General features: G+C 37.2%; 1 protein-coding gene across 4 annotated transcripts in view; it reads right to left on the bottom strand.

The window, feature by feature from the left end:
- Positions 1 to 645: 645 nt before the first annotated feature.
- The window catches only part of TRDMT1 (tRNA aspartic acid methyltransferase 1), a 41,785-nt gene continuing 18,862 nt past the window's right edge, over positions 646 to 23,568 (bottom strand). For all 4 annotated transcript variants that reach the window (XM_074535412.1, XM_026795641.2, XM_074535415.1 and 1 more), the window contains 10 exons: positions 21,679 to 21,788; positions 19,966 to 20,042; positions 18,403 to 18,474; positions 14,949 to 15,014; positions 13,415 to 13,484; positions 12,044 to 12,127; positions 11,168 to 11,535; positions 6,843 to 6,900; positions 5,678 to 5,807; positions 646 to 1,276 (listed from right to left, as the gene is read on the bottom strand). In XM_074535412.1, coding sequence (XP_074391513.1) covers positions 1,176 to 1,276; positions 5,678 to 5,807; positions 6,843 to 6,900; positions 11,168 to 11,535; positions 12,044 to 12,127; positions 13,415 to 13,484; positions 14,949 to 15,014; positions 18,403 to 18,474; positions 19,966 to 20,003 — 987 coding nt within the window. In that variant the 5' untranslated portion in view covers positions 20,004 to 20,042; positions 21,679 to 21,788 and the 3' untranslated portion in view covers positions 646 to 1,175. The remainder of the gene's footprint in view (positions 1,277 to 5,677; positions 5,808 to 6,842; positions 6,901 to 11,167; positions 11,536 to 12,043; positions 12,128 to 13,414; positions 13,485 to 14,948; positions 15,015 to 18,402; positions 18,475 to 19,965; positions 20,043 to 21,678; positions 21,789 to 23,568) is intronic.

Genomic DNA, 23,568 nt, shown 5'->3' with positions numbered 1-23,568 from the left:
GCACATAATCTCCCTAAGGATGCCTGCTAACTATCGTCTTGCCTCCTCTTCATTCAAGCTGTTTTTAATCTAGATAGCAATGGGAAAATCCCAAGGAAAGATAACAACTAGAGCACATACTTTTCATAAGGCTTTCAGTTTTCCCATCATTTTCTCTACAATTTCAGAGGTACTAAACTCACAAGACTTGATTACAAACCCAGAGTCCAGCTCTATGAGGCACTGTGCAGAGGTGGCACTTGGGATGGTCATATGCAATGGCTTCACCTCAACATACACTCCAAACCCCAGTACTGCCACCGAGATTTCTGAAGAAATTTTCTGAAGAAGCCCATACGGTTTTTCTCCAGTTCTTATGTCATAGCAACCTAAACATGGTACTTTAATTTTTTTTAAATGTTTTTTACATGTAGGTCTTTGGTAAGGAGCAATGATCTTATCCTGAATAATATGAGAAGAATATTATAATATTTTTAGAATATTTTTAGAATATATTTAGAATATATTTCAAGTGATAATCTTGAAATATTTTCATTCAGCTGCAACTAAACAACTCATTCCAGACAAACACAGCTGGGTTCCAGAATCGTACAAGTATTTAAACAAGGTGAGAAAGCCATAAAGAACAACATTACATCTTAAAAATTGTATATAAAATACTGAATTTATTAGTTTCATGACCTAAAAAAATCACATCAAAATTTCAGATCATATATACAGCAAATCTTTTCAGAATGGATTACTTACATTTAAAGATGAAGACATTTTACACATAGAACTTGATCTCTGCACCTGATTGAAACAGCTTTGACACAGTTTCACACAGTACTCAAAATGGTTTTATGATAAAAAATAAAATAAAATAAAGTAAAATAAAATATTCTTGTCCTTTCTCATTGAAGTATTAGCATGTGTACTATTTTTAATTCTGCAAACTAAAAAGAATATTCAAATAAAGCAAGTAAGTCCTGTAAACTGCCCTTTAAATAAAACACCTATACAGTTTAAATCCATCCTAAATGCAAGTTATTAGAAATATATCAAAACCGTTCAGCAAAATGTCTGGACAAGTATCTTGGCAAGCTCTGGTATTTGTCCAGGTTCCATCAGCTTTCTCCTAAAAGATGGAAGTATTTTCTGTCACCAGTCCATATGCATCAGTTTCAGGTTCTAAATTATTCAAGTAGAATGGAGATCAATTTTGCCACCACATGTACATTGAGGCTGTTTCCCAGCAGACGATAGCGTTGCTTTACTGTCACCTTTTCAGGAAAACCTAAAACAAAAACATAGAGTGCAGCATCACTAGTCTGGATTTGCTCCTACTTTTCAGTCTAATTTTTTTTTTTTTTCAGTGAACATTTCTTAGTGCAGTTATCACAGATTGCAGCAGGATTCACCCTCCCTCCAGCCCCCCCAAAAATTCACAAGGTTACAAAACTAATTCACAACCAATTCACTGGATTGATATCAGTTCTTCTATTATCAATACTGCCATCTCTAAGGTTTCACAAGAAGCTTCAAAACATTCCTCTGTTGTGTAACTACTGCTGATCTACCTTCCCTTCAGAGAGCTCAAAACATCCAGCAGTCTCAGGGAGGGGCAGCAGCACTAAATCCCTGCACAACTGATACTCTAGATAAGATCCACAGAAGAACATGACCACATCAGAAAGAAAATGCAACAATTCTGCAGATGGACTACACTGCACTTCTCAATAAGCTTTATATTGTTCTTCCCACATGATCCCCTCGAACAGCTCAGGCAAATCCCAAGCCTCTCAATGCAATATAGCACCCATACAGATTAAAAAATGTGCAAGGCTTATTCAGTGAGTGATCAAGCAGTTGAACAATTTTCCATGTAATTCAATGCTGACCCCATTAAACACACTCAGAAATACAGACAGCACCAGAAATGTCCTCCCCATAGTAAGTGCATGGCCTGGCAGAAAGAAGGGAGAGACAGCAGAAATGACACCAGCCCAGGTATTGTGAAAGAGGTGTGCTTGTACTGACTACCAGGCTCCTGAGAGTGAAGCAGTTTCGAGCAGCCAGTTGGTCTGCTCTGTCCTTGTTTGCACTCTTACCTTACTCCAACTGTGAGGTAAAGTACATTTGCTTCAACCTGAGTAAAAGATGAACAGCAGTAGTGACTTAACTGTTAGGGTCATATAGTAAACTGCTGAAACCTGGCCACATTCAATTATTTCATCATTCCATGAGAAGAAATACCTAACTTTGACTCAGAGGTCATCACCACCCCAATTAGCTCAGATGCACAAGCACACTGTGAGTGCAAGTAGTGATATGTATGCTCTGAAGTTTTCACAGCTCTTCAGAAAAAAATCTGTTCCACAGAGAGCTGAGGAGAGAATGTGCTTCTACAGTTATTGAGCCAAGGGAGGCTCTGAGGAGGAGGTGGTGTCTGGGAGGAGTTGTTCCATCCTTCTCTGCCAGTTACTAATGCCTCAGATGAGGACTGCTTTGGTGAACACATCTTCTGCCAGCTCCATCCACTCTGCCCAGCTTCCTGGCACTCACATTTGGGCAACTGTTCTTCTGTCTTTGGAGCAATCATTTGCACTCCCACACACACTTCCTTAGATGGAGTTTTCCCATTCCATTGATGGATAAGGTACAGAATAAAGGCATTTTAAAAGCACACATGGAAATAAATTTGTATTTATGCACACACACACATGCACTTACAGCTCAAGAAACCTATCTGAATCTTGAAAATGTCAGAATTTCTCCTACTACCTTTTGGCAACTGAAAGCCAAAAATTAATTTCCAGAACTTGTGGTTTTCTTTATCCCAAGCCTCCTCCCTCTGACTGTTAACATTGTCTTGCATTTTCTATCTTCTTGGCTCCAGAGTAGCCTACATCAGAAGGCCAGATTCAACAACTTCCAGTACATTGGCACTTGCTGCACAGCTCTCACTGTAGCCTTTATGTCACACACAGAACCTGAGGACATTGAGGTCTTAACAGCACATACTTCCTCACCATGCCGGCTTTTGTTTCCTAAAAGCCTGCATGCATTGCTAATAAGAAAAATGGAAAAGACATCCTGACATCACTCTCATGAAAGCAGGTCACAGGTGCAAGAACGCTCTGTTCACTTTTAATGATATTGCTGTGGGACCCACCAGAGTGACTAAGACAAATGACTGCAGCATTTCATTCAACTATAGTGCAATTACTATTTATCCATTTTGATGTTAAAAGCACAAATAAATCTGGTCATGTTAAGAATGAACAATGACTTTAACTCTGGACCTCAGATATTAGAAAAGGCCATCAACTTCTTAAAATGCAGAACCATTTAGACAATCATGTTTCTTCTGATGATACTGTAGCTGCACTAGTAACAGCATCTGTTACAAAGCTGCTGACAGTCTGTTCACATAGTTTTCAGCTTTGAGTTTCCTCAGCTTCTTCACTTTCTTGGACCAATAACATATTTACAGTGGGTACAATTCCAAGCTCCCTGTTTTTGAACATTTCAGCCTAAATGTTGCTGTCACTACAGAACACAGTAGTAGAGAACTTTTAACACATTTTGCTCTGAAAATACATATTTCACAATAATTACTTGAAGTTTAACATGGGACAAATGCTGTCAGGGCAACACCCTTTGCTGTAGCCATAAATATGTCCACTTTCAAAAAAAATCCAGAGCTTGAAAATTCTCAAAGGAAACTGAGATTACAGTACTGAAACTCATTAAAGATTTGTATCAGCCTAGAGTCAAGTAACACTTTTTAAAGCAAAAAGTGGGGAAGAAGAAATGTCAGACTTGTGACTCAGTGCAGGGGAAAATGCATGTTCTGCCTATGACTCAGGAGTATATGCCAGAGGAAACCACTGAATGAAAGAGCGGCTTGGTTTATGTGTCATCAAAGTTGGAAAAGCAGTATAGAGAGGGAAGGGAACTGCAAGAACTGTAAAACAGTTATAACAGTAACTGCCATAATTATGGCAAAAGGGTACTCTCCTCTGAGAGGCAGAATCCCAGATGACAAAAGACAGGTCTGCTAAGTGAACACAATGTATATGGTGATGATCTGGATGATACTCAAATTCAGAAGCCTGACTTGTCTTCAGAGTTCAGTTCTGGTTTGCAAAAATACTGAACCTCACAGGTGCCTGCAGGTGAACTCTGAACAGAAAGCAAGGTATCACCCCAAGCACTATGAAATTATAAAAGTCAGGTTTTGTGAACTGCTCACCCAAAAGTAATGGAGTCTTCCAAATATAAATCTCTCCATTGTCTCAGTTCTCCCTTTGTAAAATATAAGCTACATTAACCCTACTGCACATCTCAGTAATGTCACAGAGACTGATTTAACAGTGGAAAAACTCCAGCTGCATTTTAAAAAAGAGAAAATGGGCAATTTTATGCTCAAAGAGACATTGAGCAGCATGATAAGCCTATACAAGCCCAATCCAGCTCTGTTAAGTTCAAGTATCTTGACATCAGCCTACATAAATATGAAACAGAGCTGTGCTAAAAGGCAAATAGAACAGATCCATTAAAGAAGAGAGGCTACGAAGAAACATGGCATGTTGGTAAGTAACAACACAGCACACACTTGCAAATACTCATAAACATGTAAGCATAGTGCTGGCAACTCTAGTTTCACTGAGCAATCTTGATCATGTTCTCCAAATGTAGAAATTTTGAATATAACAAGTAATAAATGAAAAAACAAACTAAAATTGTGAAAGAAAGAAATACATAGAAACAAGTCACACTTCTCAGAGTTACTGAGGGAGTCAAAGCAAAATATAACAAATTACTCAAGGTCAGTGCTGTCTTATTCTTTGAGCAACCTAGTCTAGTGGAAGGGAGCTGGAAATAGATGATCTTTAAGGTCTCTTCAAACACAAACCCTTCCATAATATCATGGATGCTTTTGTTGCTGAGTGACAATAGATTGATCTGATGTGATGTCAGCAAGATAATTTCTTAGCAGATATTAAAAGCTACACTTTCATGCTTGCCCTTTTTTACAAGGAGAATTCTGATGAATTTACTTCAGGTTTAATTCTTGTTGATGTGTATCCAGTGTACTGATACTGCTGAGTCTTGCTCCTTCAATCCTCCTTCAACAAAACAGCCACTTAGAAAATGATGTACCTCACCAAGGGCTGCCCTTTCTAGAAGACAGAGATGGCTTCATAGATTGGTTAATCCTCAAGAAAGAACTATCTGTACCATCTGAAATTCCCTGTCAGCAGCTGTAAATGTGTGGAAGGGAGAAAGCAAGAAGCTCAAACACTGAGAACCACAAACAGACTTCCTAAGCTAGCAGGAAATGTTGATTTACCACAGTTGTGAGTAACACTGGCTGCTGAATAAATAGTTTCAACTTTAAACATAGGTATTCCTTCATTGCACTTCACTAACAGAGTATTTTGCATGCCAAAAGCTTATTAGCTTATGAAGATAAATCTCATCACAGAAGCTGGCTCTTACAACACATGAAAAAAACTAGTGGAAATTTAGAAAAATTCAAATTCACAAAACAACAAGAATCAATTAATCATAAGAACAGCGTGGTCTAAAAAAAATTCAAAATAAAAAGATTAGATTAGTCCCAGTAAAAAAAAAAATGCATTGACATTTCTGAAGAATAATGTAGAAGCGTGTATTTTGTAGCACATACCAAATTCCAAAGGGAATCCATGAAGATTTGCTATTTCTCTTGGGGTAAAGTACCTCAGTTTTAATGATGACAATTTCATAAGCTTCTCTTCTTCTGGTAACTCATCAATGTGTTTAAACACTGATTCAATCTATGAAGAATATAAAACCAAGAAATGTGACTGATGCAGGCCAAATATATAAAATTTACAGTCACATCTTAATAGAATATTTCCTTAATTATTAAAGGGACAAAGACAAAGCATGTTTTGCTTGAAATTGTCATTTGCATTCTGGTTTTGCAGCCAACATCTCAACACATGGACTTGCAAGAAAGAAATCAATGTTGCCATGAGGATGTTCATAATTTCTTCCTCCAGTTCCAAGCTATACCAATACTTAATGGGGCAATCAAAGAGCAAACATTTGTTAATGACAAAGGACAGTGACTCAGTATAACTCAATAAGAGACCATTCATACAAATCAAGCTGCGTGGATGCAGCTGTTTGAATACTCTCACTTTGAGATTATCCTGAATTCCAGAGCTGCATTCCTCTTATGCTTAGAAATGCCCTATAATATTAGTGAACAGCACAGAAGTGCAGGAGGAAGGGCTTGTGTACTACACAGGCTTTGTGAAAAGTATCTTTGAATGCTGATTAACCAGTACATTTATTACCCTCCCCAAGGCCCAAATACTACTAGTTATGAACCTATTCTACTATTCTAACAATAGTAGAACTTTTCAAAATACTCTTCTTAGATAAATAATTTTGAAATTCAAAAATGTTAAACATCTGACAATATTTACTGAATTGTATGCATACAAAACCAGCCCTTGATTCATAACACTGTACTGTAGGTTCTCCATAGAACTAGTAATTTTTAAGGTCTTCACATACCTCTGAGAAAATTCTGTATGACATGACAGATAAAAATAATAGCAACTCATATTCTCCTTGCAGAGAGACAGTGATATAATTTTGGTATAAACAAACTCCTGTCTAGGAACACAAACTGAAAACTCAGTTGCCATAAAATGAACATTTTTTCTTGATTTTTTGAAAAATGATTTTTTTCTTATAATATTCAGAATAACAAAGGAGAAGACAGAAAAAACCCAAGCTTTGAAACAAGTCTCAAGTTTTAATACAAGTCATTCTAATATGTCAGACTACACACTTACCTGTACATCTACTGCTGTCTGCAGAACAGAGCCAGTCCCTTCTACATAGTGTCCATACCTAACAACAACAAAACAATCTTAAATTATTATTTTCACTCTATTTCGTGTTATTCACAATTGCAAAGGTGCAGGGAGTTTACTTAGGTTTCTTTCCCTTAATGAACAAACAGGCTCCTGGACAGATAAAGCAGAAAACCTTGTTATAAACTCTGCTAAGCCCTGGAGTGCAGAACCCTCTGAATGTGCTCTCTGGGGATGAGTCTGCCCTCAGTGCTCAAGGGTTTATCAACATTAGTGTCTTATATGTTGGAACTACACAAAGCCAAGGAATTCAAGCAAAGAACCACCAAAAAAAAAAAATCTACATTACCTAAACCAATTTTACATTAGGGCAAAATGTGTTATAGGTCAAATGATCCCAGAGGTTCAAATTAGCTCTCCTTATTAAAAGGAGGACCGCTAGTGTGAGCCTCCAGCTTTCATGTGAAAGCATTAGAAACAAAGTGGTTCAGTCAGGTTTAACTTCTGGTTGCTTGTGGATTTTCCACTGAATGAGGGGTGCTGGCCAGGCACCTCTGCAGAGCAGAGTGAGAGAGAGCGAAAGAAAGAGAGAGAGAGAAAGGGAGGGAGGGAGAGAGAGAGAGAGAGAGAAAGAGAGAGAGAGAGAAAGAGAGAGAGAAAGAGAGAAAGAAAGAGAGACAGAGAGAGAAAGAGAGAAAGAGGGAGAGAGAGAGAGAAAGAGAGAGAGACAGAGAGAGAGACAGAGAGAGAAAGAGAGAGAGACAGAGAGAGAAAGAGAGAGAGAGAGAGAGAGACAGAGAGACAGAGAGACAGAGAGAGAAAGATAGAAAGAAAAAAAGAAAGATAGACAGACTGATTTAAATCCAAGTAAACAGTAAGTAAAGTTGCATTCTGAAACCACTGATAGCTATTCTCCATGCTTTGTGGTTGACTGCATAACAACATGTTTACTCTGCTGTCTCTTCAAGGCTATCATTTAAATATAATTACGGGCTTTCAGAAACATGCTCTGTTGGTCTAACTATGGCAGTTTGAACATTCTGAACAGAAAGAGTGATTCAAGACAAATCAAGTTCTTTGCCCTGCAGAAGAACTTCAGAAGATCCCCTGCATTAGAGGGATGTGGTCTGCATCAATTATTAACAGACACTCTTCTCTAGTTTTATCTGTACAACTGTAAAGACAATTGGTAACAACAATAAAGGTCTTTTGTTCCACTTGGGACCCATTCCTAAAGCATGGCACAAGTTATGTTTCAAGCCTCTCTAATTCCACAATGAATAAAAGAGCACTCTCCCTTCAGCACAGACACAATGACCCAGAATGGCTTAATCTTGAGTATTTCATCCTCAGCTGAAAAAGCTACAATTAGTTCTGCCAATAACAGCCAGAGCAGCACTCGTTTTAAAACAAAGTGGTTACAAATCTTCCTCAGGATCAGAACACCTAAACACTGTTACACATTAAATACAAGTGGAATCTGTTTTGTAAATACATCATCTTTAATTAGCTTAATCTTTTTAAACCAATTAATTAATCTTTAAATCTGCAAATTCCCTAACACAAGGTTTAACGATGTAACACACACAGCACTGAGGAATCCTCATCCTCTTCCTCTTCTATAGCATCTGGTAATATTTCAGTTTAATATAACTGAGCCAAAAATCAATAAATGGGGTAAAATTCAGAGTGGTATTGAAGTGGTCTATTGGGAAAAATAAATATTCCTGTCTAAATAACTGGCACTAGAGTACAGAATTCCTCCTCCCCAAAAAAAATCCATTTGGTGTCTGTGTGCACAGAAGGCTGTGTGTGTGTGTGTGTGTGTGTGTGTGTGTGCTTGTTGGCTTTTTAATACAAATGTGGGCATATGGCTAATGTAATATTAGCTGGATTGTTATTTATTATTATTGAAAGTGCTGACTACAGGAAAGTTAACATTCTTACCTTAGACCTGGAACATAATTAAATTTTGTCACAGTGAAAAAATGATGTATTGATTTTCTGACAAGATTCATTACAAGTTTCATTACAAGTCACAATGAAAGAAGTTGGCTTAAGAAATTGAAGTCTTTAATTTTCATCTGATTCAAGATTCTCTGCCTCTTTTATTTCTGTAAGCTTTAAAAAAAAAGCTCTTTTCATTTCATACATGTATTTTTTTCTGGGTATACGGTGTCATATATTATGACTGACAAAAAGTAATTTCCACAAAGCATGAAAACTCTTCTGTGATTGATATTTGCACAATTTTGAAAGGTATCACTTCTCTTGTCAATAGCATAGCAAAAATTTAAAGTATATCCAGAACGACTATATCTAGAGAAGTCAGATATGATTTTCATTTCCTCTGTCCTTTAAAATACTTAACTTCAGCCACCACAAACACACTCCAAAGAGAAACCATGGCGTTGGTAGTCCCACAGACCTCAGCAATCATTCACTAAGTGCCCAGGAAGTCAGTGTCAGAAGGGCACACAGAATTACCTGCTTGATCTCTCAAGCATTACAGTTCATTACATTTTGCTGTATACTCCACCAAAGCTTTTCAAAAGACATACTGGTATAGCAAAAATCACCGATGAACTATCTGCATTTGAGGTACCCGAAATAGAAGGAACTAGAGAAGGCATACCCAGATTATTTCCATCACATGAACCTTGCTAGAAATACCTGAAAACCAAAGAGAAAAGAGGGAAATTTTTCTCCCACTCTCAAAGCTGATGGTCAGTGCAACTTACAAGAAAGACACCAGACAGGCACGGCAGCAGAGGGATTCTCTGTACTACCCAGCGTGCTGTTCCACCCCATTCAGGGGTCTTTTTCCTAGATCTCATGCTTCAGAGAAATATAAAAACAGAACTTCTGGAACAGATACAGCAGGGACTTATTTCTGGCCTCAGAAAGGGACTTTAATGAGATATAATTATAAACCTTCTCTTAATGCAGAGCTAAATGAGATGATTACATTGAGAAATATGTTGGCAACCTTCCTTCCCAAAGGCTCTTGAAAAACAAAACAAAGATGGTAAATCAGACAGAACTACCACCACAACTACCTCCATATCAGCAGAGGGCTAAGACTCACCTTCCCTGGTGTCAGATTTCTCATCACTATGTACTTGATTTTAACTTGATTTTAACTACTCAGGAGCCTCCTTCAGTGTGATTTTGATAAACACAACCACAAACTACCATGACGTATTCTAGAGAAACCACAAGTGGCCCATTACCTTCGATGACACTTAAGGCACCCAGAAAACACATCAGATACCGTTCTGGCTAAGGGGTTTTTGACTACTCTAGTTAAGAAAGATATTTCACAAGATGCTGACCCTCCCTCAACTCAAAAGAGTGAGGGCAGAAAAGGCACATACATATGTGAGCTGAGGGAAGACCTTTCCCATTGCACAAATTTCAAACTTTTGAAATTCTTTTTCTTCTTCTTTGTTGTCTAAACCTTTAAAATAAAAAAAAATAATTTGCAGGAATTCTGTCAATCTGACAGTCTAATTTCTCCTAATTAAAAAAAAAGTTACAATAAGCTTTAACTCACCATCCAAGACATTTTATTGAAACACTCAGCAAACTTAAAAAACCAATCCAATTAGAAAAATTTATCAATATTAAAAATTCCCATAAATTTTCAGGCTCCAATTGGAATGTTTCAATACAAATGCATTCAGTGGAAAAGCTCCTGACCAGCTGTCCACAGTTTCAGAACACTCACCAACTTCTAGAAGTCAAACTTAAAATTGCAAAGTACAAATCAGAAAACTACTAGACAGAAAAGCACCGATGTTCTGCTCCATCAAATATGATTTGTAACACAGCAACCTAACTGGCTTCATGACAATCTCCAGCTATTCTGATCTACACAGCTGAAAAATCCAAGAAATCAATAAAATGTACAGTGGAGACAGATTTAATGAGGAATGGATCTGTCATGCATGACACTTTGTGACTTCATTGAGCACTATAAAGAAATTCATTAATGAATCAGCACTATACCAGTCTACTGGAACCATATTTCCGCAGGGGTAATTAAGCTTCTGTGAAGGTCAACAACAAATGGCAACTGTCTTTTGTGAATGCCTTTTTGCAGTGGGCACATGATGTTCTGCCAGACAGATTCTCACGCAGTCATTTCACTGGACCAGCAAGCACACTATATAAGGAGATTTTTTTCAAAGGCCTAGGATTTTTGGATGAAACACCTCTCTGTGATTTTACAGGACACAAGCAAGAAAGTACACTTAAAATTTCAGGACATGATTTAACAAGACATTTTCTTGGCACCTTACCCTTTGGTAAAGCACGTGGATCTCCGGCAGGTGGGTTTAACAATGTCTAACAAGAGAGCATAGCGCAGTAAGGACTTTGGTGGTAAGAAATATTGACTCATTTCTTCGTTTTCCTCTTCCAAGAAGTCTTTTAGCATTTGAATAGAGGAATCATTATCCTGATTATGTTTCCTTTCCATCTCTTCTACTGTTTCAAGCTTAAACAGAAAGGCCCCTTTTGGTAAACTCTTCTTGCTGCTGCAATCTGGACCAATGTTTGGATCCAGATTCTTCTCCTCAGAGGACAAAGAACTGGCTTCATCCACTTTGTCAGCAACTTTTTCCTTGAGCAAATCTTCTGGATCCTGATCTGGGAATCTTGTCAATATCTAAGAGGAAATTATGACAAAAATAAAATTAAAGAACTGTATTTAATAAACAACTTGACAGAGAGTAAGAATAAACAACCAAACAGAGAGTGAGAATTCCTTCTGAGATGCTCACAATAACATTTAAATATTATTTCCATGAAGATTTCAAAAGCAGTAGCATCAAGATTAGTTGACCTATTGGCAATGATGTCAGAACAGCCTCAAATAATTGCCTTTGCAAAAGGTCCTTTCCAAGTGTGTAAAAAATGTAGCAGTATGACATGTTATCCAGCCCACTATCAGGCTAGAAAACACATCTCCCAACTGTTTAAAGCCATCTAAGCCACAGACATGCACATCTGTCCTTACAAAGGTCAATATCCAGGCTGAAAAAAGAAGATAGAATTTAACTTTTCTGTTGGAATCACTCATTCTTCTCCATTTATCAACATACACCACTAAACTGAAAATTTATCCCTCAGTCTTCATAAAATGAAGAAAATTCAAGTAATATGGATAGACTCACTTGACCAGGAGCTTGAAAGGAAAATGGTTCTTGGTGCAGCTTTGCAATTAGAAAATACCGCAGCCTAGAATTGGGAATGCCAAGCTGAAATCAAAATTCAGAAGTCTTTAGTCCATGTGATAGTAGAGAAAAAGTTGTCTATAGCATCATATAAGTTATCTGCCATTACATGCAGTAACAGAACTATGACACACTAATAAATTTTATGACCTCAGAGATATCAGTATTCACGGAATCAGAGATTCATAGAATGGTTTGTGCTAGAAGGAACCTCGGAGGTCATCTAGCTCCAAGCCCCCTGCTGTGGGCAAGGACACCTTCCACTAGACCAGGCTGCTCAGAGCCCCATCCAACCTGGCCTTGAACACTTTCAGGGATGGGGCATCCACAGCTTCTCTGCACAACCCTCAGTGCTCACCATCCTCATCACACAGAATCTCCTCCTGATTCTAATCTGATACTACTCCATACGTTTGAATCCATTTCCCATTGTCCCGTCACTGCAGACTCTTGTAAACAGTCCCTCCCTGTCTTTCTTGTAGTCTCCCATCAGGTACTACAAGGCTGCAATTAAGTCACCCTGAAGCCTCCTTTTTTCCAGGGTATTCTCTAGGTTCATAATACCTACACACTTGTAACTTCCATACCTAGTACTTCCAAAGATCCAAGTGAGCAATTATTCTCTGCATCTCACAGTTTTGACCTTCTCTGTAAATGAATATGAATGTAAACAAAATTTTATGTGATGCAAGAAGAAAAGTTTACATGCCTCATGATTTCTTGGGACAGGTACTGTCTGTTTTCTCTTCAAAGCAAAAAAGTCTTTCTTTGCCTTTTTAAACAAGGAATTATAAGACACCTAACAACTAAATATATCAAACAACTGGTTTTCAAGCTACATTCTAGTAGCTTTTCTCAAATATTTATAGTACTTCACTGATTCCAGTTAGTGTTGCACAAACTGAAATCTCTCTCAAACTTTTTTTCAGTTGCCAGGGTAACACAGAAACAAAGCTCCTCCTCCCACAAGAAACAGTCACATTTTCTGTGATGGGAAATCCAGAGGCACAGCACTTCTGAAGCAATGGGGCTCCTGCAGGGAAAACCACCTTCCTGGTTACAGTGGAAATTCATGCCTTCTTAAAAATATCAAACAGCAGCAAAGCAATATGGGACTAGGATTTGAACACAAACAGCAATACAATTATGCCAATATGAGAAATCAGAAGTCACGTCAGCTGTTTTTCTCACTGAAGTGTATCTTCAGCTTCAGGCATGACTCTTTTCTAATACAGAAAAGAATTTTCAAATGTTCTTGGACTCAGTGCACTTTGAACTATTAAACAATATGGGAGCAATTTTACTACTCACACATGTTGGAGACAAGAGAAATTCCTGATATTTAAATCCACATGTTGTTAGTGTTTGCAAAAGTTCATTTCTGAAAGGAATCAAAAAGAAATTACTCCTTTCACATAGTCTTCAGCCCCTTTGTTAATCCTAAATAAACACAGATTAAATTCAACATCATATTTATGAAAGCATTCATTGAAATAATTGGACAGCAAATTATTGATTTGTTATCAATTACTGAATTTGAGAGGCAACATAAGAAGTTCAGTGTTAGAGACTATTATGCATTCAAAGGCACCTCACTCTTACTACAGTGCAAATGCCTCTTCAAAAAACATCCCATCTCTAGGAAAGTAATTGTGGTGTGTCAACAGGGAAACTAATCAGAGGGCAAGATACTCTCTTTATTGGGAATCATAAAACAGGAGATTAAAACCACAAATAGCTCACTAGTTCCTTCTACTCACATACACAGCACTGGCTAAGCCCAACAAAAAGACTAAATTGAGGGATGAGAAAAAATCAGTGGCTTTGATTATAAAAGTGAGGTGGGACTGTGCTTTAAAAAATGAAAAAAGGATGTAAGGGAAATAATCTTAAAAGACTTTTCTTCTGTATTCCATGCAGACTGCACTAGGGTGGAACTATACAATAGGCAGGAGTTGTGACCTGTACCCAGCATTGCATGTGAGACTGCATCCCAGGTGGCATAACACAAAACAAGTGTCCTAACTGGGGTGTTTTCTGAAGTACAGCTTGTCCCAAGCCCTGACCAGCAAGGCACAGCCTAGGGAATCCCAGGGGCTACAAGAGAAGACCACGAACACTGAACCAGCTGAGCATGCCTCCCAGCTGCCTGCCATATTGATTAGGAGCACAATATGCAGGGTGGCAGCTGGGGCCTTAAGGAGCGCACAGAAAGATCCCACTCTATGCCAGTGGGAGCTGAGAATAAGATGGCAACTCTCTCTTTCTTGCTTTGGTCACAGGGGAGGAGAGTGCTCCTGCTGTCATTAGGTAACTGCAGTGACACCTTTCCTCTTCCACATTTCAGACCACAACCAAATACAACCTTCTTACTGCATCTCTGGACCATTTGATGGCTGCCCTGAACCAGGGATAATCTACTCTCAACAAAGGCATTCAAGAAGCCCCTGTGGACTATTCTGTGACCGTAACACAAGATACCATGGGATCCTGTCATGAATAAACCCCTGAAACCTCTGAATGGAACACATATTATTATTTTTCTTTGAAAGCTAATTCTGATCTTTTCTAAAGCAAACATGATCATCAAACAAAATCAAATCAAATACTCATCAAATAAAATTAAAAATAAAATACTGTTGTATTTTATTCACTTAGAGACATAACCAGTTATCTAGTAAGTTCTTCTCACAACCTAAGACTTTAATTCCTGTCCCATCTCAAGTTATTTTGCTAACTCCAATTCTAGGAAAAGAAAACTCCTTCTAAAGAATAAATCCCTTCTCCTTCTAAAGAATATATCCTTTTTGCAAACTAAAACCTGCATATATTAACTACAGTTTACCTTGCAGAAGAGGATTCAAATCCTTTAACATTTTCTAAAAGTAGGTATTTTGGAAGCTTCTGAAGCCTACAAGGAAAAAAAAAAAAGCAAATCAGTGTAACAAGACATAAAGTACATTATATTCATCCACAGATCTCGTTAGCTAGCAGAAAGATCAAAGTATTTCCACATCATGCTAGCTGTTAAAGTTTAGCATCATTAAAAAACCAACTGAATTAAAAATGTAGACTGCTGGTAAAAACCACAAACCCCACCTGTGTTTGGATGAACAGCTGTACCCTCTTGTACTCCATGCATGTACTTTTGAAAATGTTTATCACTCTTCATTTCCTAAAGCACAGTAATTTTATTAAACAGATTCAGTGTATAATAGGAAATATAACTGTTGGGGGAAAACCAATTGCTACTTAGCCATAAAACTGTGGTTTTCAATTGCTTGTACCTGAAATCAATGTCAAAATGTGACATAAACCTTAATGATAACACATCAGAACCAGTATTCATTTAACTGATTGAAGAAACACAATATATTTAGAGTTCAAACTGCAGATATTCTCATTTTTCTAAACTTGACTTTTTTATTTTGATGGGTTAAAGGAGGTGTCTCAGCTTTAGCAGGATCAGAGCAAAGGTCTGGAAATAGGCACATTCCAAAAACAGCATATTAAATCTCTGGAGAAATGATCATGCCCAAACTGTGCCAGGGACTCTTTCAGCAATTTAGAAGCATAGATGATTCAGATTCAAGTCTCTGGGAACATTCTGTAGCACTGATTAATTCTCTAATAGGGCTAATGTAGACACACAATGTCTGTCACACACTGGGATCTCAGAACATACAGAAGGAGAATATTAATGTCCCCAGACAGCAGCTTCCTGCTTATTGAAGTTAGTGACTTTGGACTTCCACTGGAACAAATCACAGCAGAATTTGTTTCAGCACATTTTTAGTTACCACCAATTAAAAATATCATATGAATTAAAAGAACCAATGCATCTCACAAGAAACTATGCCAAACTTAAAAATACTAAAGATAATAGTGAAAAACTAATACTAAGCTGAGAAAAGCAGCATCAGCCGAATTCCTTGCAGAGGAATGGAGAATATATCTGCTGATATGCCTACCCACACTCTTCATCATTGACTACTATGAAACTTCTTTTACATCAATGAATCCAGAGCACAGCCTGAAATCCAAGCACTCATGGGGGATGGACAGATCACAAGGCAAGCAATTACTGTACAAAAAGGAAGTGTTAAGCATTTGATAGGTATAAACATTAAAAATGTTTCTGTAAAAGTAGCACTTTGATGTTTTAGCATTGGATTTTGCCAGGTTATGGCTTGGACACAATAAACAGATAATATCTGGACCATTTGGGTTCGACTTTGCTGGCTGAGTGCTCCAAGGATTCCCCATGTCTTTCCAGATCTTGAAATTGTCCTTTCCATTATCTCTAATATCTGTCATCCCAAGCTACCTCTGAGTCTCATTTCAGCAATATTTCACTATAAAAGACTGAACAAAGATAAGTACATCCAAGGTATGAGAAATTATTTTACACTTTTCATAAACTGCATGCATACCATAGCAATTTAGAATGTAAAGGGATAATTTCTACATTAAGAATTTCCTTTTTTAGGCTGAAGTACTCCATACTCAGTGTCTCACAAATGTATCATATTCAAAAAACATATAAGCGCTATCTTAGTAAAACACAAATCCACTGGAATTGAGAAACTCTACAGAAGGCATCATGTTGAACCTCCTAGTGACTACTTACAGTGGGTGCTGTTTCAAGAACCCTCCCCAGGAAGATAAGGGACACTGGCAGTGTCTCCTGGGGTGTTGAGATAAAAGTCAGACAGCCAAGCCCAGGTCCTTTGCATAGTCATGATAAAAATACAGGCCCTGGAGTGTCTAAAGCTTTGGTTTTGAGAAGGAGAAGCTTCTGCTGTTTATCCAGCTATGTCCACACCAATTGGGAAGCAGTACTTCCATATTAATGCACTATAATGTCCAAAAGCAGCCAGCCTCTTAACCATATTTCAGTTTAATGGAAAGGAATCCCCAGGTCACGATGCCCTTAAGGATATGGAAGATACTATTATTCTGACAAATTATTAACTTATTCAAGTACCTGTCTGGTTTCATTTTCATTTTAACAGGTCAGTTTAAACCTGTGTTACATTTCTTGTTCCACAAAAGACATCCTTTGCAACTTCTAAATAACCCACATTCTCTCCCTAATTTTGTGTCTCTGACAGAAGCAGGGGAGTAGTAATACCCATTCTTTTTTACCTAGGAATTGTCTAACTTACTGGGCTACAGAATCTGTGTTTTGTTGTGTTGCCTGACACAGATTTATGTAAGGCCCTGCCAAGCCACTCAGCCCTTCTGTGTCATTGCTCTCTCTCTGCTCATGACAAGGGCAAAGACACAGTTCCATTCAATGTTGTTGGCTACATAAAGTTTCCAGAGCAAGGATGAACACTCTTTTCTCCCAGTGCTAACACAAGTTTGAAAGAAAGGCTTTTTGGTACTGGCTTCCTTCTGTGTTGAAAGCATTCATAAAAAAAAAAAAAAAAAAAAGAAGGAAAAAAAAAAAGAGTAAAAGAGAAACCAAACATTCATCTATTCATCTGTCCTTCTCCAACCCTGACAGCAAGATGAACTAATGAAGGAATATATTGGTAACAGCTGTCCTAGTCTCCAGGTGAAGCAAGACTGCCAATAAAACAAATAATTATGGCTGTTTTATTAGGAACTGAGGTCTGACCAGGCAAAAAATGACAGATGAAGTCAAGGACACTGTCCAGACAATGCAGTGCTATTCAAATTCTTTAGTATTACTACTCCAAACAAGAGATTGTACTACAAACCAAAAATACACAATCTGCCCTAAGATATCTAGAAGCAGCACCAAAAAGAACAGAGACTTTAAGAAAGAAATGGTTGAAAGATGCATTGCATTGTACAGTCAATAGCACACTTAAACCAATTTTCAAATGGTACCTCTTCAAAAGATGACTATATGTTGAATTTAAGCTTTTGTAACCCAATATTTTAAAAACCTTTCATGTTGTCATGAGACCAATAGACAAACTACTATATTACCTACTCCTGTTTCTATGTGAAATCAATGCAAATTTGATGTTGAACTGAAAAGAACTCTTTCTTTTCATTTATTGTGTAGGCACAGTCTAAACAGACATGCAATGAAAAGGAAACCAGACAATGAAAGCATATACAGCAACAATGAAGTGATTACAGCATTAGTAAATACAAGAATATGGAAGTTACATATGATCATGTGAAAAGAAACACAGAACACAACACAACACCAACAGTATCCCTCTAAAACATTACAGATATCTTGTCTCACTGAAATAGAGAAGACCTAGTTACAACAAAGCCTATTTACAAAAGGAGAGGTAGAAGTTCATTTATACCTTGGGAGAATATCAAGGATATAGAGAAAGCTCTTGGTCCGTGGATCAGACACATCACCTTGCAGGCCAATTCTAAGAAATAATAAAGAAACACCAGTGTATTACTCACTGACATTTGAGTTACATTTTTCTACAGAATGCTGGCACTTTGCTTTGAGTTTTGAAAGAGAATTCTGCAAAGGCATCACATACAGACAGGAGGACCTGCTCACAGAGGCAGTGTCCTGAGAGATGCTCTAAGGAATGAAAGTCTGCTGCTGGAATTCATCAGCTCACAGCAAAGTTAAAATTAAGCATTCAGTAATGAAATCCACTCCTCAGTCTGCAAAGGCTTTAGCATTCTGGTCTTGTCCAGCAAAGCCTTTGAACATACTTGGCTCTGAACAAACAAAAAACCCCCACTGGGTTTCTGGGAATACCCTGCTACTTTGCACTGAATATATTAAATTATTTCTATGAATTAAAGCCTCATTGTTCACCATTTAGCAGGATGGAGCCCCACATGAATAACTTTGGAAGCAATTTTGTAACACTAAACTGGAAAGATTATGTAGGTTACAAAAATGATAATGATTCCAGGCCTGTGTTTCCCTAGCTTATACTTGTATTAGCTCATAAAAAAAGAATCAAAGCTTTGTAGAAGAGCTTTAACATGTATCTAAATTAATCAGTCATACACAGATTTTTCTTTTCATCATATTATAAAGAAAAAAAATCTGAAATGTTTCCTATATACATCATAGGTTTGCACTAATTCATTTGTACAGATCAGCACCACTTTACAGGGATCTCTTTTCAGTCTTAGAACATTCAGTAAGATATACTTTCTTATACAATCATTATTATCACCATCAACAGACATTTTTCATGAAGCTAGTATTTTGCATGAGTACAGTTACTAGAATCTTATCCCACTGGTCACTGCTGTCAAATGATATGAATTATGTCAAATGATATGAAATAATTCTGACAAATAACATCTCAGTAAATTCAGTCCCTAATCAGCAAGATATTTCTCTTTATCATCCACAAAATCATTTCAAAGCCATTATCCTTCTGGTCTTGGCTAAAACAGAAATATTCTTCAGAATAAACTGTTTGTGTGCATGTGCAATTTTCAAAGTACAAATAAAATCAGATTATACTCTTAAGTCTCAGGCAGAACTTAGAAATTCCAATCCTCTTTCTGGGCTTGGCCCAGGAAAATATTAGATTGAAATTTAAAAGGAAAGGCAGGACTCCCAAACACTAAATTTCATTAGCAGAGGAATAATACAGTTCACAAAATTGCTGCTGTAAGAAGCTTACTTAACTTAAACTGAATTAATATATACATATGCAAGAAATGTGATCAACAATTAAGATGCAAATTGCTGCATTTCTTTCACTTCAGTAAGCACCATGGTGAACAGAGCTACAAAACATTTGCTTAGGATGAGAAAGATCACAGATCACACACACAGTGTCACTATGTCTTGATAACATTTCTCCTTTGACCATATACAGTATAAAAGTGCAATATACAGCAATAACTGCATTTTTTCCCAAGTGTGCTGTACCTACCTTGTAAAAGGCTGACAGGGAGGACTCATCAAAATCATATCAAAAGATAATCTGTCAAATTCTTTCAGTGTTATGCCCTGAAAACAGAAAAAAATAGAGGAATGTTGAGTGTTGTGAATTGTATGAAATTCCCAAGTTATCTTTCAGATCAAACTAGCCCTCTTACTTCCAGTATGTTTCACTTAGCAAAAACCTACCTGATGTCTCATTTGACCTAGTAATTTCAAAATCTTTCCTACCTTGGCAAACCATAAAACGAAAATATGCATTCACTGCTCCTCATATGAAGCAAAACACTGATAAGGTTAGCATCTATACATAATCTTGAGGTTTTTAGCTGCTCATTCTTTGAGGTGTGCAGTGGTTCTTTCACAGATACTCACCTGTTATTTCTCCTGAAAATAAAGTATCATTACTCAGATATGAAGTCTTTGTACATCAAAACCAGTGTTCACATACTCAAAATGTGTAAAAACATCTGAGAAGAAAAGTAGCTCAAGTGTAAATATGATAATTTTTATGGATCCAAACTATGGGGTTTAGCTCTTAGGGGCTCACTGGCAATGCACCTTATAAAGTTTATTTCATTGTTTTTCCCCTATACAAATTAGTCAAAGATATTGTATGGCTGAAATTCTCTACAAAGACAATCCTGCTTAGAAAGGAAAGAATTAGGCCTGTGGTAGGAATTAATTACACAGGTAGAAATTCCTCTAAACTAAGTTTTCATCAACACTAGAAGATCAACACATAAAGGGCCAGGAGGAAAGAAGGACAATGATCAAGTAACTATGACTTGGACAAAGAAATCACTCCTTACATATTCTGAGGGATACCTATGCAGCAAATGTAATGTAGCTACCCTCAGAAAACTAGACAAAAGCTGCTGGTTTTTTCCATTATATTTGAAGAAGGTGTCACTGACTCTAATAATCTGCTCTTGTCTACTATAAAATGATACAGGCAAAGATTAATTTTTTTTTCCATTAAAACTATCACTTAGCCAGTTATTATTGAGTGCTGAATAAGCATTTAACCTTTAGCCACCTGTTTAACTCTTACTTAAGCTGGTGTCTTAAAACAGACACAGTATCTATTGCTGTCATGTTGTAAAACCATAAAAGAAGATTAAGAAGTATACAGTAATTTCTAACACAATCCAAGCAAAACTCCATGCCTAGTTTGCCTCCCATCTATTAAAACAGACAACTTTAATCCAATTTTACTTAATTATTTTCCAAATAATTTGGCAAGTGACAGAATTCCTAAAACATTTTATCTGTTGAGCTCATTAAAAAAGATTCAAGAGTGTTCAGTTCAATAGATTTTGTTGTATTTCTCTGAGCCCAACCATAACTTCAAAACAGAGGCATGCCCCCAAGTAATTTAATTACATTTTTTCACACTAAATGAAAATATTTTTTTTAATCTAAAAATATGGTTTTTTGACATTCTTTTACTGACGGTAAGTGTTCCCCTTAACGTTTATATAACCTTTCTTCATGCAGAAGGCAAGACTTCCTAGAAAAGCCTGCAGTATGAAATCCTTCTTACTTCAACAAGCAAACAGCACAAGTAATCAAAGCTATTGTAAAACTGCTTTATTCATAGCAACATAAATATTTCCATTTCTCTTGTTACTAATAAACTCAGTGAAAGCAGCTCACATCCTACAAATGCCAGACTACAGTAAAAAGCACATTAATTACTCACCTCAATAGTCTTTGCCCATAACGAGGTGCTGGGAAAGTTGTGCTTATAAACATCATTGGCAAGAGTGTTCACATCAACAGCAGCTACAACTTCTGCATATGTGCAGCTTTCTAAAATTAAAAAAAAAAAATTGAAAACTCTAGCATCTCTTTACTACTCTTAGGAAAATGTATTTGCTCAGCTGTGTTACAGCATCGCTAAAATACAAAAGGCAATTTACACAATCAAATTCTGCTGTGTTGTCTTTGAAACTTTGTACAAAAAATATACTGTTTTTCTAATCATATGGGCAATACTTCCCTTCTTTATACATTCAAAAATGGAAGCTAAAGTAGACAAAAAAGTTCCAAACAGGGTGCACCTCTACATTTCCACCTCCATGCAGGTCTCTGTGGCAGCAAGCTCCTGGCTGCAGGAATCCTAAGTCAATCCTGCCAAGCCCCACTGCCACTGCCTTATCCTCTGACAACTTACAAGAAATAAGTGTGTTGTTTTAGAGGTGTACTACTTCTCATTATGAAAAAACAGCACCAATATATTTGATATATGTCTACTCTTCCAATAAAAATTTAAGCTGTCTGAAAAACATTTGTGCTTACATTTCAGTAAAGCCTTAGGCCTCAAACTCAACAGCTGCCTCCTTTGACTTAAAGGTCCCAAAATACCAAACTTGGCAGCTTCTCCTCTCTTGGACAGAGGTGTTATTGAAGAGAGGACAGTGTAACAAACTCCCAGCTAAAACCCTGAAATAAAAATATACTAAAAAAGAATGTAAATAAACAACTGTTAATTTATAAAGTAAGAGAGTAATAGGTTCTACAGAAGCTAAAGAGATAAAAAGAGCAATGTTTACTCCATTGCTCATCATGGCACACTATTTGTTATTACTAAACACAATACCTTCACTGAGGCTTTTTATCCAAGAAGACGGGCTGTGGTCACTGTCACAGCTGCAGGCAGACAAGTGACCCAACCTCCTGATACCCAAGATCAGTATCAACCACCAGGATATTTACATTATGGTCAGCATTACAAAGCCTCAGCTGAAACACAGGCAACTTTAAAAAAGCTTTTGTAAACCAAAAGAAACAAGGCAAACAGCCACATGCCTTTGAATAATCTCACAATATGCTCAAGTAACACATTAACAAATGACCTTATGAGACACTGCATGAATTACTGCTAGTCAGCTAATTATTTACAGTTTGAGAGGATGAAACCCAACTGGGATGATCCCAGTGGATTTAATTTTGAATAATGCAGTTACCATCCATCTACTATCTTTCAGGTTTTCAAGGCTGTCTTAGCCAAAACTAAGATGAAAGAGAAATCTGGGTATTGAAAAGATTGTAGCAGACGTTTTAACAAGGACCAGGCCGGTCCTTCCAGGTTTACTTGATGCAATCGAGGGCAAAAAGATAAGGTTTTTCACAAGATAAATACTTACAGACCATTAAGGGTCAGCATACAAATCACTGTTTGCCATTACTGTCTTGACCTTTTGACCAGAAGTTGTAGCTGAGAACTCAATACAGGTGTATCCACAGGGACAATAGCCTGACTACACCTGAGATTACAGAACAGGTAAGTTAACACTGACACCTAGCGTGAAAAGAAAGCTGGATAAATATCTCAACTTAAAAACGTGCTCAAGAACCAACACTTCCATCTTCCTAAAACAAAGCTGCAGCATCTAAGGAACAGAAACAAACTTCCAATACTGTTAAAGAGACCACTTTTCTCACTCACTCCTTAAACACATTGTCCTAACAAGCTAACTCTTACTGTGTTTTCCAGGTACTGCAGAAGAAAAATAAAACTAACAAAATCGAGACCCTCAAATTATTATCTAAATTAATACATAGTTTTAAAAGGGCAATGGGGAAGGCA

The sequence above is a fragment of the Zonotrichia albicollis genome, chromosome 1, assembly GCF_047830755.1.
Source record: "Zonotrichia albicollis isolate bZonAlb1 chromosome 1, bZonAlb1.hap1, whole genome shotgun sequence".
NCBI classification, from domain to species: domain Eukaryota; kingdom Metazoa; phylum Chordata; class Aves; order Passeriformes; family Passerellidae; genus Zonotrichia; species Zonotrichia albicollis.
The sequence above is the reverse complement of the archived record's forward strand: the minus strand, read 5'-3'. Positions and strand labels throughout refer to the sequence as shown.